We start from the raw sequence: 16,399 nt of genomic DNA, 5'->3' as shown, positions 1-16,399 counted from the left end.
CAGTAAGAACAGCATTGTAACGAGCAATAGTCATACTCCACCTGCGAACCTGTTATACAGTATATAGTGTTTGTGTTACAATATTCACTGTTTAAACACTCTGAATGATCTATCTGTTTTAAGTCTCTATATGTATTACTTTTTCGGAAGATTTTAGTGATTAATAGTTATGTTCCCCATTATAAATAACTGCTACAAGAATATACACAAGTGTTCCAAACACTCACGGAAATACCCAATTCGAACTTAGTCTCTCAGACCCCAGCCAATTTAATTTTGACCAAGTGTACATATCAGCCAGAACTTCAGTCAGAGTAAATAATAATAATAATTTTATTTATTTCTGTTATTTATTGTGCTGTACAAGAGGCCAATAGCAGTTCAGCAGAAAGCATAATTATAATATGACAAAATTGATAATGACATAATAAAAAAGTGCACAAAAATAATTATTACACATAAAGACAATTACAATTCATGACAATAATGATGATGAATGGACAAGAATAATATGAGAATAATAGTGATGATGATGATGATGATGATGATGATAATAATAATAATAATAATAATAATAATAATAATAATAATAAATGATAATTATAGGGCCTGAATATTGATAACATGTCATCTTTTGTCTAGAAAGTATCAGACAATGCTAGTATGCTACATAAATTCTAACCTTATTTCTTCTTTTTAAAAATTTTTTTCTACTTTTTTTCGTTTATAGGTCAATTTTTGTAGCTTTGGTACATTATTGGTCATTTCGCCAATGAAGCTACTACATACTCTGCTCCGCGCCTTCCCATAAGGTAACACAGTACTACAGTACACTAGAGGCTTTATGGAGGGGGTAGTAGAGACAGATCTCCTTCCCTTCAATGGCACCCCTGCTCTAGCTGTTTGGCTAACAGTGCACCATTGTATGTAACATAAGATTCAATCCTTTGTAAGGGACTATTTGTATCTTTACTAATCTGTTTACATTAATTACATTACTCACCAGTACTTTCATATCATCACGCTGCACCCTCCGGGGTCGGGTGCGTGTAGAAGGCATGTCATACAGATAGGAGCGTCGAATCATCTTGCTGTGGTGGTCAGACCAGAACACGGCCGATTTGGCTGGGTCCCACAGGATGTCCATTGACTCTACTTTGTGTCCTGGGTCAGAGAACTGTTTGCTCAGTGTCTGTGTGGGAGAATTCTCTCCAGCTTTGTAAGGGTTCAAATCCCGAAGATCTGTTTCTCCAGCAACCATGAGATGTGCAGGTTTTCCTGAAACACAGCATAACAATTTGTGAAGAAAGTTCTGTAATATGTAAAAATGCTAATTATAAAATTGAGATGGAACATGTTATTGGCGGAAAAAAAATTGTATGTGATGTCTGAATAGATATCTACATGTTGACTACTAACATAAAATAGTAGTCTTGATTATTCAATGAGGATGGCGAGACCTCATAATATATGAATATATGTATATATAAATGTTGACAGTATTCAGAAACTGTTGTTGAATATGGCCATAAAGTCATTTAAATATGCGCTCCTGCATATTAAATGACATATGTCTAAAATGCAGGTAGTAGGCCATTAATGATACAATGAGGAGAGTTCGGCTGGCACTGTGGATCATGTCCCGGCATAGTTCAGTTGGAAAGAGCACTCAGCGTGCAGAGCTGAGAAGTCTTGGGTTCGATTCCCGGTGACAGAACGAATTTTTCTCATATTAATAGGTATTTACATGTTGACTACTAACATAAAATAGTAGTCTTGATTATTCAATGAGGATGGCGAGACTTCATATATGGGACAAATCGCAATATAGAGAACGTAGAAGTTCCGCCCACCATCCCTTCCACTTTTCCCTCACTAGCTCACCAGACACTCTAGTGGGAGAGAGTTGAAGGGGTTTTGGGTGGGGTGACATCTATTGGACAAAAGTGGAACTGAAAAAGTGAAAGGGGCATCTATGAAGTAAAAGTAGAACTTCGTCCTGTCTCCATCCTCTCTCTCTACCAGCCTCTCTTTTTCTCTCTTCCTTGCTCCATCTTTTTTTTTCTTCCTATGACTTTGCTGTCGGTAATATTTGATCTGTCGATCTTGCTAACAAAATGAAATGCACGCACGGTTTTTGGTCAAGCTTTAGACCACTAGGCTACAGAGATAATTTTGTGGTGGAAAGGAAAATGAATCTACTTAAGTTCAAGGGGGGCTGCCATAACATATTGCAGAAATGCAATGTGTGACATTGCATATAACTTCTAGTAGTAACGTCCAAAGATTGGTCTAAGGATTCATTGCGGGAGACAATGACCAAATAGTGTGGGTAGAAAGTGGCTTGTGAATTTCTCTTGGTAGGAACTGACTGCGGGGGTAGCGTAAGTGTTAATGTGCGCTTGGAGAGCTTCATTGTGTCCGTGTCCAGCTTCGAGCACAGACAGAACCACTGTTATCATGAACCATACTGAAGGCTTGTACTTCTTCCTGAAACTGAGCAGGGAGAATTATACGATAAGGTATTGTGAGGAGCATGGACATGCTACGTTAACAGGTGAGTGTAGTATTAGTCTAAGTTTGTGTGTGTTAACCCCAGCTAAATACGTGAGTGTTGTGTTGTATCGAATTCACATTAAATTTTAGTTGAATGCACATTTTCATTTTAATATGGCGGGTCATGTGGCAGCTAGTAGAGAGAGAGAGAGAGAGAGAGAGAGAGAGTGAGTAAGCAGCTGCCGTGTAGCGAGCGAGGTGCTGAGCGGCGAGGGTGGGGATAACTTCCCCTACTGACATTCTTTATATTGCGATTTATCCCATATATGTATATGATGCTTCTGTATTGAGAAAAAATTAAATTATATATCAAGTAGGAGCAATCATTACCAATTTGATGGTGAATTTGAAGCCATAAACATTACACTAAATTCTTTCAATAAAGTTATTTTTGTAATATGTTTTGGTAGGTTTAACTGTAACATTTTTGTTTTCTTTATGGTGCGAGATAATTAGTGTTTTTTGCACTATGTCGTAGATGTAAAAACTCTTAACATTTCAGAGCTACTTATTAGTTCCATTATCAGGAAAAACCAGATAAGTAATTCCAAAACATTGCATGTTTCCACGTCTGTTACATGATGCAAAAATCCAAATTTTGATCTTTATTGAATACTAGGAAAATCTTTAATCATACTTATTTGTTTTCTTTCCCTTATCTTAGTTTCTGTAATTTCATTCCCCTAAAGTCCTAAGTGACTACAGGATTGAGTGGATATAATTTTTTTGTATTTTTTATTCAGTGCATTTGCAATATTTCTAATTCCTACGACACTACAGTATATCTCACCTTTAGCCAGGCAGGTCTTGTTCCGTGATGTGCCCTCGCCTATGAAGCCAGGTGCACAATGGCAGGCGAAATTGCCTCCCTTCTTTTCCACACAGATCTGGGAGCATGCCCCGAAGTGGCAGGGAGGCTGAATGCAACCTTCCTCATCCGAATTGTCGCCACAGTCATTGAACGAATCACATTGTAGTTTCTTGCTGATGCAGTTCTTGTTGGCACAACGGAACTGGTCCAAGGTGCAGTGACCACTCTGCTGACCTGTAGACAATACAGCTCACAAAACCTCGAAATGTAGAAAAGTACAAGCAAAAAATAGAAACCATTTCCAGTTCATTACTTCTGTCCATATTACAATGAACTCACATCAGAATGTTAAAACATAATAAAACTAAAACAAGAAGCAATTTGAGACTCATGCTACATGCTATCTGTGAGCTTAACTAAGGAGATATACGAAGCATTGCAACACTGTTTTATTCCATATATTTCAACTAGAAATGTGCAGGGACTGGCCTCAGGCTGAGTTAATTCTTGACTTTGTTTACGTGGGTGGATAAGTTCTGTCATCATATCATGCATGCTTGTACTATTCATAGTTATTACTCTGCGAGCTAGGTGTAAAGCACACTATTCACCCAATAGGGATAGCTTACTGATGCAGAGTTGTCAGTTCAGTACAAAGGACAGTAACACGTAAACTATCTTCACAGTAACTTCAAGTGAACAAAAGATATATTAAATATGTTACATTAATAATAATAATAATAATAATAATAATAATAATAATAATCCGTGGTGCTACAGCCCGTGAAGGGCCTAGACTGACCAGCCAGCTGCTGGCCTCACGCTCACATACCGAAGCAGAGGTAGACGATCATCCAACCAGAATGGAGGTATCGTGTGGTTAGCACGATGATCCTCCCAGCCGTTATAGCTGGTATTCGCAACCGGATTTCGCTACCTATCATATCTCCCTAAGTGCATCACGATGCTGGGTGGGCACCGGTCCCATACACTAGCCGAAATTTCATGAGAAAATCTCTTCCCCCATGAGGACTCGATTCGTGCTGAAGCCTGTCTTTCTTGTTAGCCACGGAATTAGTCACAGTGATGTAATAAATAAAATGAAAGGTAATACTTTGTTCCGCCATAAAGTCATTAATGTTGTCATAAAAATCAACAATGCCAACAAGTTAAAGACGATAAAATGTATGTTACATTATTATTAGAACAAAATGTAAATAATAATATTTATATAAAAATTCAATTTTAAGTTGTGTTATTAATGTTTTATATTTCCTTCCCCCCACCACCCTCCAGGGACTATCACCTTGCTGCGGTGGAGGGGCTTAGTATCCAATTAACCAGACGACCAAATCAGGAAAGTTTGACATTTCTAATTTGCTGGTTGGTAAGAGGTGAGAAGAAGCTAAGAATAGTCCCAATGTCAACCAACACCTCTGTACAGTAGAACCACGACAATTATTGACATGCTGACCCGTCATGGCATGTGAGGTGTCCCCTCGCTGGTAAACAGGGGAAAAGGTCGGTGGACTTACATTGATAATCCTCCCAGCTAGGTCGAATGAACCCTCCAAACATTTTGGGGGTAGTGTATGAGTGAAGTAACTGACAAAGCAGAAAAAGATGATGCTCAATCTAAAACAGTTACATTTCTGCTAAACTTCTCAAAATCATCTTCAACACTGCTCACGCACTATCAACTTGGTGTCCTTGAGTGAAAAATACTGGACAGCGGGAGAATTAATGATTTCATTGTCAGAAATTCAGCATTAACAACAACAACAACAACAACAACAAATTTCCTTTTCAAGCATTTAAAAATATGCAGTTGGAATTTAAAAAGTAACATCATCATCATCATCATATTATTATTATTATTATTATTATTATTATTATTACTGCATGTAAAATGTGTGTGTACTGTATGTGTGTAAGGGGGTCGGAAGAGAAAGCTGGAGTAACACTGATGTGGAGGATTATAAGAATAAAATATGACTATAACGATGAAGAGAAATATTCACTACACAAGTAATAGCTTAATTAAATTTAGATATCGGTAATGGATAAAATATTGTATAGCACACGAGAGTAAACAGATTTTATGTGCTCATGGAAATTATCCTCTCATGGATAAAATTTAGTTTCTCTCTTGTACTATAAATGACTATTATTGTGATGTCATGCATTATTTGGAGAAAGAATGGTTATTGTTATACAAACGAATCTCTTGACATAATATATCTATTCATGAAAGAGGGACAGAAAGAGGAAGACTATGCTGTCTTTCGAGACGAGCTCAGAGTTCAGTCTCGAGTTTGAACTATGAGTGAAGGAATTGTTCAAAACCACAGGCAGGTCTCATGGACTCCGAAGGGTGCCCATATTGGGCTCAGTCAGGCTAGAGTTTATCACCTTCAGTTCGAAATATGGAGGACGAGACCATAAGGACCACAGACAGACTTTGTGGGACAACATTGCTCATGCCCGCAACACTTTGAAAGTTACATGTGTCCCTCTAGGTGGTGCTAAATGAGTAATAATAACATGCTTCCCATAGCCAGTAAAAACCTAACAGCCTTATCTCTGTTGTAATTTATTATTGATACAGTTGCTCAGTTCTGATATCTGCCCAGCAGCAGCTAAAACAATAAAATTGCTACACAACCTGACAGCATTGCTACATTATAGTGCGAGCTGTCTATCCCTTTCTAATTCTGAATTGACTATATCACTATGTTTTCATGGAGTATTAAAATCGATTTGAATACATTTTCTGTACTAAATATGATCTCCATGATTCCTATTTTCATGCAATTTTCGATACGTATTGAAAACGATCTGAATACGAAAGCTGAAGTTTCGAAAGTAGTTATGTTGGTTAACATGTCACTAACATGTTAGCATGTTGGTCACTCTGTAGGCCTTAGCTATAAACTTGATTGAGTTTGAATAATTTCAAGGAAAAATTGTTCCGGGGCCAGATATCGATTCCGGGACCCTTTGTTTAGCACACGAATGCTCTGCCGAATGCCGGAACTACACACGACACTATCACAATTTTTCCTGAAGTCACACAGAATTTGTGTGCATGCAAAGTTGGGTTCTGGCGCCTTGTCAGCCCATTTGAGTTGTGTGGATATAAGGAAAAATTGTGACTGTGTCGTGTGTAGTTCCTGGAGTAGCTCAGTCGGCAGAGCATTCATACGCTAAGCGAAGGGTCCCGTGATCGATACCCAGCCCTGGAACAATTTTTCCTTGAAATTATTCAAACCTGCTTTACAGGGAGCTACTACCTGAAAGCCAGACTTGCATTGTTGAGTTTCTTAATAAGGCGCATGAAAACTTAATATTCTGGCTGTTAATGAAGAATGGTAATAATGGCTTTCAGGAAAATACAAAATATTATGTATTATAACACAACTTTTCAATATACATAATTGCACTTGATGTTGGTAAAACAGCTCACACATCATTCAAATGTGCTTAGCGTATTGAGAATGTTTTGAATACAATATGGATATTCATGCAAATTTGAATTCAATCCGGTCGATCTGATCCCACTTTTTAAGTTATCGAATGTGAGACTCAGATCATTTTGAATCCCTGTTTTCATGAAAGTTTTAATACGCTAAATGTAACCAAATCGATTTGAATATTCCATGAAAACATACTATATGTCTGTAATACTGCTTCATTATAATTATAAATACGCAATCACGTTGTGAAGCTAGCCTAAATGCAACACATAATGAGAGGAGCATTCTTCCTTAGTTTGTACTAACAGTTTTAGAGAATGACACATCCAATTTTATTCTGACAGGGGTGAAACCCATGAGAAAACAGACTGAAGAAAGAGCACTTATTCTTCATGAATAACTTCTTAAGAGTTCAGATGAATTTTGGAGCAGTTATAAAACAAATGAAAGAAGTCTAAAAACTCAAATAGGCTTTATTCAGTCAGTAAACTAGCTGAAATCAAACTTCCATCTAAAAATAGCCACCAGCCAACCATTACTAAATCTGCAAAACCCTCTCGAAATTACCACTGTTAGATCCTCCATAGATCTTGAGGAAGTTTTCACTAAAAGTCAGATTGGCAAAGAAAGTTTAAGGCTCATGGCTCGTGAGACTATTCACACCAGATACCCAGGATCCAACTGGCTACACATCTACACTGATGGATCCAAAATAGCTGGACACTTGATGCTGGAGTTGGAATCTACAGTAGCCTGTTTTCATTTTATATCCCTGTAGGCCAGCATACATCAGCTTTTGATGGGGAAGTCCGAGCAATTAGAGTGGCATTACAACAACTCACAGTCCACTTAGGTAAATTCAGTAATACTGTTATCCTCTCTGACTCTAAAACAGCTATCCAATCAATTAGTCAGACTTTCCGGCCTGGTTCAATAGAAATAAAAGAATGCCAAGATATGCTAAAAGAACTTGCAGCAAACAATAAAACAGTTGCTCTACAGTGGATACCTGGTCACTGCTCAATCTATGGAAATGATCAAGCAGACTCCTTGGCTAAGAAGGGAGTTCGGCTCCTACTAGCCTATTCAAAATCAATGTCATTCCAGTCTGTGAAAATAGCTGTAAAAGAGCAGTTTAAGATCTAGCCTCAAGAACATCTGAGAAGCACTGGAAAGAGTCAATTCTGAAAATATCAATTCAGCCAAGAAAAAGTGTAGTTGCACTCTTTCGTCTAGCAACAGGGCATGATTTACTGGCGAAACACCACTTTCGTTTTGGGATAATGGAGACAACATCCTGCAAATTGTGTTACTCTAATACAGAGATGGACCGACATCGCCTTTCAATATATCCTGGCCTAAAGTCACTCACAGAAGTGAAATGCTATTGGGAAGCCAGAAAGAAGATGTTTTTTCTATAAAACTGTTTCTTAATGTTTGTTCACTTGTTGTTTTCTTTGAAGATTGATGATTCTATAATCAGTTTATCAGCCATTAGATAAATAAATACATTTTATTGCCAAAAGAGCACAATTTAATATGCAGGTTAGTCTACTTACAGACAACTGGATCCTCATCTGAACCATCACCACAGTTGTCCTTGCCATCACAAACATTGATGGGTGAGATGCAGATGTGGTTCTTGCACCTGTGCCGTCCAGGGGGACAAGCCAGACTCTCACACTGCATTTCATCTGAGTTGTCGCCACAGTCATCATCCCCATCACAGCGCCACGAGATGCTAATGCACTGCTTATTCTGGCATGTGAACTGATTGTCCGGGCATGAATCATTGCAGTTCGCCTCATCTGAGCCATCACTGCAGTCTGTGTCGCCATCACACTTCCATTCACTGTCAACAGGACACAAGCATATTACTTGTCTGAAATTTCTTTACCGCTATTGAGTGAGCACGCTGTTGTTTGTTGACATCTGTATGTAGGCGATGCAGGGAATGTGTGGAGCAAGAGAGAGGCATGTACAGTTTTAGAAGAAACTTTTGTTGCACAGATACTTTGTAAGTTCCAGAAAGGAGGCAGTGCACATGATCAGACATACAACGAAACAAAACTAATTTTATTATATCAACTAATCGTTCTCTTATAAACCAGGTAGCTCGTCCTCTGATCATGCGCACTGCCTCCTTTCAGGGAGCAGTACATTGGAACTAAAACATTTTTGCCGTTGCACAATGAAGTGCATACATTTGCTTGTTAGAGACACAGGGATAGTGGAGTGTTATCATTCACATAGTCAAAACATTTTGAATACGCAGCTCGAGTTTCATCTTTGTTGCAGCAACATGTGGGAATTATACTTAAACCATGAGATAGTCATCACTACAGTACCATATCTCAATGTGGAGGAAGAAGAGAGAGAAAAAAAAAAACAAGCTCAAACTCAAACATTGGAAACTGATGGACCAAATCACATTGTTTCATAGAGATGGCAAACTCTGAATGTGTCATAAGATATATTTAGAAAAATTACACATGGCGATTGATCCAGTATCTATATTGAACATATCATGCCATTGACAATGAGGCTGGAAATACAAAGTAGAAGGAAGAGGAGAAAAAAGAAAAATAATTCAGAAACAAATCAGCAACAGTTATATTAGTATGATTGCAATGGAACCCTTACAAGCCAATATTTAGACACAAGTGTCTTAAAAACGCATACTCCATAAAATTATAATTTCTACTAGTCACTGTACAGTACAGAGCATTCAATTTAAAAGAGGACACACCATAGACAGCTACAGCTAGGGTTGCCAACCCTTCCGTATTTCCCAGAATATCCCGTATTTGCCCCTAATTTTTAACAGTCTCCCAGCTCCCATATTTCTCTTCTCTTCGAGCATTTTTCTCCCTTAGCTTTGCAATGTAAAAATCATTATTCCAAACATTTGATTTTGCCGTGAATGATGACTGTTTATATGATGAATTTTGTTGTTCAAGGGAAGCATTGAAATGTGCAGCAGTCTTTATAGAACGTAATGCTAGCCGGAAATGGGTTTTAGCGTTCATCTGTTTAAAATCAAACAATATTAATATTATAATTTTGGAAAAACTGGCGAGTTTTGTTCTAAGCATACCGGTACCAAGTAGTAATGCTCATACAAAGAGGGTGTTTTATCTCATGAACAATAATTGAACAGATGTTCGGAAAAGGAGTACGACACATCTAATCAAATCAGAACTGCAAACAACAATTGACTTCAACTATTACGCGAGACAAGATTTGTCGCAAAATACTGTTAATTTGAGCCTAGCTGTCGAAGTGTAGAATAAAGTTGCTTTTTAGTAACAAAACTGAATAATTTGCCAATTTTCTATGTGAAATCTGTCGATTTCTTAATCTCCTATATTTTCTTCCAAAAAAGTTGGCAACCCTACTACGGCATATGTTAGAAATGATGTCCTTCCATTTCAATGCATCTGTCCACATGTTTCACAATGTTCTTAGCAATCTTACGATGTCTCTTCTCTAGATGGCAGCAGTGATGTTCATCTTCAGCTTTTTCAAGGCATGTGGATTGTTTCTGTAAACAATTTTTTCTAAGTATCCCCACAAAAAGTAATCTGGACTGGTAAAATCTGGAGATCTTGGAGGCCAAAGACCTCAGGAAACTGTCGCCAAAAAATGCGCTCAACATCGTCATTGTTCCACCAGTTATATCCTTATAAGGCAGATCACATTGTCTTGATGTATACAGGAGTCCAGGAGTCACGTTCATCCATTATGAACTGTTCGACAATATCTTGATAGGGGCAGCATTCAAGGCTGTTTCAAAGAACATGGGTCCGATTAATTATTTGTCGTCTTGACATGAGATCCCAATTTTCAGAGGAATCAATAAACAGATATGGATTATCAGAACTCCATGTTCGGTAACTTTGGCTACAGACATACCCACTTAGGTAAAACCAGGCCTCGTCTGTGAAAAACATATGATCCAAATGAAAATGTCACCATGAATGAAGCTCTTAAACCACTGGCAATCCTGCACATTTTTAGTGTAATCAGTCAGTTTCAGTACATGAAAAAATTGCATTCCATATGGATAATGTTTTAGCATTTTCCTCACTGCAGTGTGATTGGGATCTAGTGAAATATTTTCTTGGCTTAACCTCCGCAAAGACTTATAAGGAGATCCCATAAGTGACTCCTGAATATAAGCCACAAGATCTTCTGTTAAAACACTTCCTCCTCCAATACCAACCCAGTTGCATGGAATATTTCTACCAGCTTCGCAATTGCATTCTTGACTGGTGCTTCCTTTCCAAATTTAACAGAAAATTGTACACGGCAATGAACACAAGAATTTGTCATGAAATAATGTCCTACTAGGAAAACAAGTTCGTCCACATTCAACTGTATGGCTAAATCACTATCACTAACAAATTATGACAGTGTTCAATTGCAAGCTCGTCACTGTATAATTGATTGTTGCTTTGTTACTAATTATAACATATACACAGGATGTAAGAATATATATTACTAATACAAAGAATATACACATAGTTATGTGCTTTTCAGTATGTGGTCCTCTTTTAAATTGAACGCATTATACTACAACCATTACCACTGTCACTGTCACTGCTGCTTCCACCAATTGTACCATCACCACCAATCTGTGGTGCGAACAGCCCATGAAGAGCCGAGGCATACCAGCTGGCTACTGGCCTCACATCTACATGCCTCAGCAGAGGTGAATGATTTTCCAATCAGAACAGGGATATAAAGTGGTCAGCACAAAGATCCCCCATCTGTTACAGCTGGTTTTGATTTCGCTATCTATTATAGCTCCCAGAATTCATCACGATGCTGGGTGGAGATCAGTTCCATATACTGGCCGATATTTCAGGACAAAATTTCTCCTCCATGAGGACTCAACCATGCATTCCGTAACACTGAGTTCTGAACATGATACCTTAGACCAGGGGTTCCCAACTGGTGTGTCGCGCAGCTCCATGGATTGTGTCGCGAAATTTTGGAATGAAAAATAAATTTTATGCCATCCAGAAAGTCTCTTTACAACGCATTTTTTATTTGCAATTAAATCTTTGATATGATACATTTTATTTTGAGACAGACTTTACCAATGAAGTGAACACCTGCAACAATCCTCAGTTCAGTTTTTCAACCATAAGGCCACGTATAAAGAAACTCTATGCAACCCACCAACCACAGATTTCACATTAATTTAAATAGGCGAGTTTTCAAAAACGATAATCTTTGATCGGACATCCAGAATAGATAGGTTGGGATTTTTGACACATACCTTTGTTCTTTTTTTCTAATGCTACTCAAGTTGCTGCTTTTTTTAATATAATTTTTCTTTGAATTCCTCTTAGACCTTGAAAGTCTTAGTTGGACCAAAAGGAGGTTAAAAACGACAAAATTCCCGTGCAGTGAACAGTAATCATCTCCTCTTCTGCTATAAAATATTCTACAGAGTTCCACAACCTATTTCACTAGAAGAAATGTACTAGTTATTATATTATTATTATTATTACTACCCTATTAATAAAATCCAATAAATGTGTCACGATATCGTGGGTGTTCAGTAAAGTGTGTCGTCAGTCAAAAAAGGTTGGGAACCTCTGCCTTAGACCAGCGATGGGGAACTGAACATCATGGGTAAAAAGTCCATTTCAACCCCTTCCAAGGTTTAGCACCATTTATTTATGAAGTAGCGGTGCAGTACAGTGACTCAACATCAATATTGCAGTGGCGTGTACTTAGTATTGAATATGACGGAAGTTTCTTATGTTTGATCCTAAGTAAACATTTTGCTTTTCCATCTTAAAAGGAGAAAAAATAATTTTCTTCCCATTCACTGTAGAAATTAAACCTTTGTTTTGAAGCGATCTTCTTTATTTACTCGATAAGTAAACACAAGGTTTGCAGAGAGTCATTCAACGCCAGTGATCACAGCAGAGAGGGATCAAGACCACGAGCTCAGCACTGGCATTGGATTGGGTTGGGTTGGATTGAAGGAGAAAAAGAGGGGAAGGTACTCAATGAGTACATGTTCTGCGTCCCTGTCTTAGATCATGATATTGCGGCATGGAACACTGCCACCACTACCACCATAATCCCCACCATTTCTGCCACTACCACTGTCATTATTACCACAGCTATCATCTCTGTGACTTATGCTGATCCTACTTCCATCTCCGAATGTCATTACACATCCTTCAGAAATTTAGAACTAGGTTGTCAATTACATCGAGCATTTGGGTTGTAATGCAAAACTTAACTCAAGATTGAATGAATGCTCACATGAAGATGCAGTAGTGTGGGTTCTGGCACTGAAACTCGTTCTGGTTGCAGGTCGTGTTGCAGTTGTTCTCGTCACTGTGATCATCACAATTGTACTCGCCATCACAGTGGTGGATGCCTCGGATGCAGCGGCCATCACTGCATCGAAACTCTGACTCAGAGCACTTGCGGGGCACACAACCATCTTCATCAGAATGGTCACCACAGTCATTGTCGTAGTCACAGCGCCACCGTCCTGGAATGCACCTGCAACAACATAAACAAATATTCAGAGAATTCACAATAAGTTCTGCATCACCACATTGTTTCTGATATACCTAGAAGACAGCAAAGAGAGGGAAATAATTGGCGATGTATGAAACAGAGTACATCTACACTACAATTTAGAAATACTAGAATGTAATTCAAGAAACATGTCGTCTGTCCACCACTGTGGTCTCGTGGTAGCATGTTCGCTCCCGAATCCAGCAGGCTGAGGTTTGATTCCCCGCTTGGGACAAGTTGCCTGGGTGAGGTTTTTTTCGGGGTTTTTCCCCTCACTCCTATGAATGAATATCAGGTAACTTTATCAGGCGCATGGAACCCCACTCATTCTCGCCACCTTCTCCCCCCCCCCCCCTCATCCTTCCTTATCATTCCGGTTGTCTACTTCTAGGTTTTCAGATCGCGCCTGCAGCGGTCCTCCGAGGCTCCTAGCGCTCTCAGCTGGCCTCCATGGATATGTGGCAAGTTGGAAGTTGGTGACCTGGCAGCGGAACCCACTCCCCTCCTGACGGAAGGGATTGCCTACACTTCAGACCGTTGGCCAGATGGGAGGGGTGGCGTACACTCCAGACTGTTTGAGGGAGGAATGTGGGGGGGGGGGCTGTTGGGGGGAATGGTACACCGACTTAGAAGGATGGTGACACTCGTCGTTAGGATGTTGGGGGTTAGGTTGGTTCGACGTGGGTGCTGTTGGTGGGCTCCCAACTCATTCCAGGGGCGCATAATAGACCTCAGGTCGCAGTGCACAGGGATGTTCCTCTCTCGGCCTCATAGAGAAAGTAAAAAAACATGTCGTCTTGTCTACTCGAATTTGTCTGATGAAATATCAGAACTGTGTATATCCTCACAATAACTGACAAAACTCATGTAGTTAATTCCTTCACTGTCTGATATGACTGGAACAACATTGTACCTTTTACAATACTTCTGTCGAGCACTTCGACGTCCCTGTAAAATCCACGCTTATCTTGGAGATTAACTTCATCTAGAGCCCAATTTGAAATTTTCATTAAGCCATCATGTCACAGATCTGTACTAACATTATTCTCTCTCACTAGATACTTTATTTGGCTCACTTATATGGAGAAAGAAACGAACTAGATTACTAGAGAGTGACCCTTAACCTTGGCTGGAACACCTGCGACGTTTTTTCACTCAGACACTGAAACTCAGAGACTTGTTCCATACCCCATTTCTTAGACTGATCATCCTTAGCTCCTTTTTTTACCTCATTTCTCCACTTCATGAGTCCATCTACTATTGCCAGTTCCATATGCATTGCAGATTATTGCACTAATCCTGGGAACAATTTATTTAGTCATGTTACTCCACTATTCCTCTATTTCTAACAAGAAAATGTATGCACGTCATTGTGCAATGGCAAAAATGTTCTGGTTCCAATCTACTGTTCCCAAAAAATTGAAGTAGTGGTTGCAGGCAGTGCAATGCAATTGCATAATATGTGTTGAGCTGTTTTTATGTTCTTCCCTTAAAGTCCACTTTACCAGACCCATATTGCGCAATTCCTTCTTAGTAGAGCCATATAGTGTTAGAAATCTTTTCATTATTATAATCTGATGCCTGTTAAAGAATAGAAGATAGAAGGTCTGAAGTTTCCTTTCTACATTTATTTTTGATAAATAAATAAATTTCCACAGCCAGTCTTATTTCCTTACTACTAAGCAGCACTATTCTACAATGTGGCAAGTTTCCATTATGTACCTCGCACTGTGTAAATCAAGGCCTGAGGCAATAAAGCTAAGTTAGATTCTCCAGTCCCACTGGACGAGAATGAAGTTCTCATCTGGAATGGAAGTTTCTCAGCAAATGTATATGTTTCTAATGTATTCACTAATTTTGGCCAACGAGCGCAAAATCTTGAAAGAAAGCTTAGAGAGACTGGAAATGAAAACTACGAAGAAGTATTAGAAGGCCATTAAAATTTCGAGTAGAGAGTGTTTAAATAAGACTTTGCACTTCATTTTTACTTTCAATGTAATAATTTCTGAATATGCTAAGAAAATCTGCAGTTGCTGAATTCCACCTCTTCACATGCCATGACTGCCTCCCAGAATACCTCCGTAGGATAGGACTCACAAAAGACCCAAGATAGCCAGATCACAGTAGCACTTCTTAAGAACAGTCAAATCCGCAACACAATGATAGAACAAATAAAGGCTAAGATCGAACGTCTGCAGGACAATGGTTGGACTATCCACATAAATTGGGTGAAGGCACACATGGGGCTGTATGGGAATGAAATAGCAGACAAATTGGCGAAGGAAGCTGCACAGGAAGACAGTGAGGAGGTAATATACAAGATCCCTAGAACTCAAATCATCCAGGAAGCAGAGGAGATACAACTAAGCAGGTGGCAAAACCAATGGGAGAACACAACCAAAGCAAATTCCAGCAAAGGGTTTTTCCCTGTGGTGCAAGAACAGCTAAAACTGAGGATCCCGCTTAACGGTCAAATCACAGCCATCCTATCCAGTCATGGGAAGACTATTAGGCCGGGTGCACACAGAATCAGATGCGACGCTACATTTTGCTTTACAACGCCTCACGACAGCTTAAAACTGTCTGCTCACGACAACTGATTTGCTGGCTGTGGGATTGGAAAACTGGCCTAGGCTAGAAAATGGCATCAATAATAGAGGGCTATACATCAAATTTGATGACACTCAATTTAAGCAAAAGTAACTACCAAATATTTTCACTCGGTAAAAAAAAAAAGAGAATTCAATATCCAATACAATGGTCAACACCTTCCTAGGACTTATGAATCCAAATATCTTGGAGTTATTTTCGATAGTAAGCTAACATGGAGCAACCATTTGAAATACATTTCTGGAAAAGCTCGTAAAAGATTCTCCCTTCTAAAAAGACTGGCAGGAAAGAAATGGGGATGCTCTAGGAATACTTTGAACACTACATACAAAATGTTTATACAGCCAGTGCTGACATACTGCGGAGAAATTTTAATTACTTCACCTTTCAT

The 16,399-nt window shown here is 38.9% G+C and overlaps 1 protein-coding gene across 2 annotated transcripts in view; it reads right to left on the bottom strand.

The window, feature by feature from the left end:
* LRP1 (LDL receptor protein 1) overlaps window positions 1-16,399 on the bottom strand; it is a 423,729-nt gene that overhangs the window by 31,099 nt on the left and 376,231 nt on the right. For both annotated transcript variants that reach the window (XM_069820634.1, XM_069820633.1), the window contains exons 57-60: window positions 13,135-13,380; window positions 8,403-8,695; window positions 3,347-3,601; window positions 1,004-1,278 (exon numbers count right to left, since the gene is read on the bottom strand). In XM_069820634.1, coding sequence (XP_069676735.1) covers window positions 1,004-1,278; window positions 3,347-3,601; window positions 8,403-8,695; window positions 13,135-13,380 — 1,069 coding nt within the window. The remainder of the gene's footprint in view (window positions 1-1,003; window positions 1,279-3,346; window positions 3,602-8,402; window positions 8,696-13,134; window positions 13,381-16,399) is intronic.

The sequence above is a fragment of the Periplaneta americana genome, chromosome 3 (assembly GCF_040183065.1).
Source record: "Periplaneta americana isolate PAMFEO1 chromosome 3, P.americana_PAMFEO1_priV1, whole genome shotgun sequence".
Taxonomy (NCBI): Eukaryota; Metazoa; Arthropoda; class Insecta; order Blattodea; family Blattidae; genus Periplaneta; species Periplaneta americana.
The sequence above is the reverse complement of the archived record's forward strand: the minus strand, read 5'-3'. Positions and strand labels throughout refer to the sequence as shown.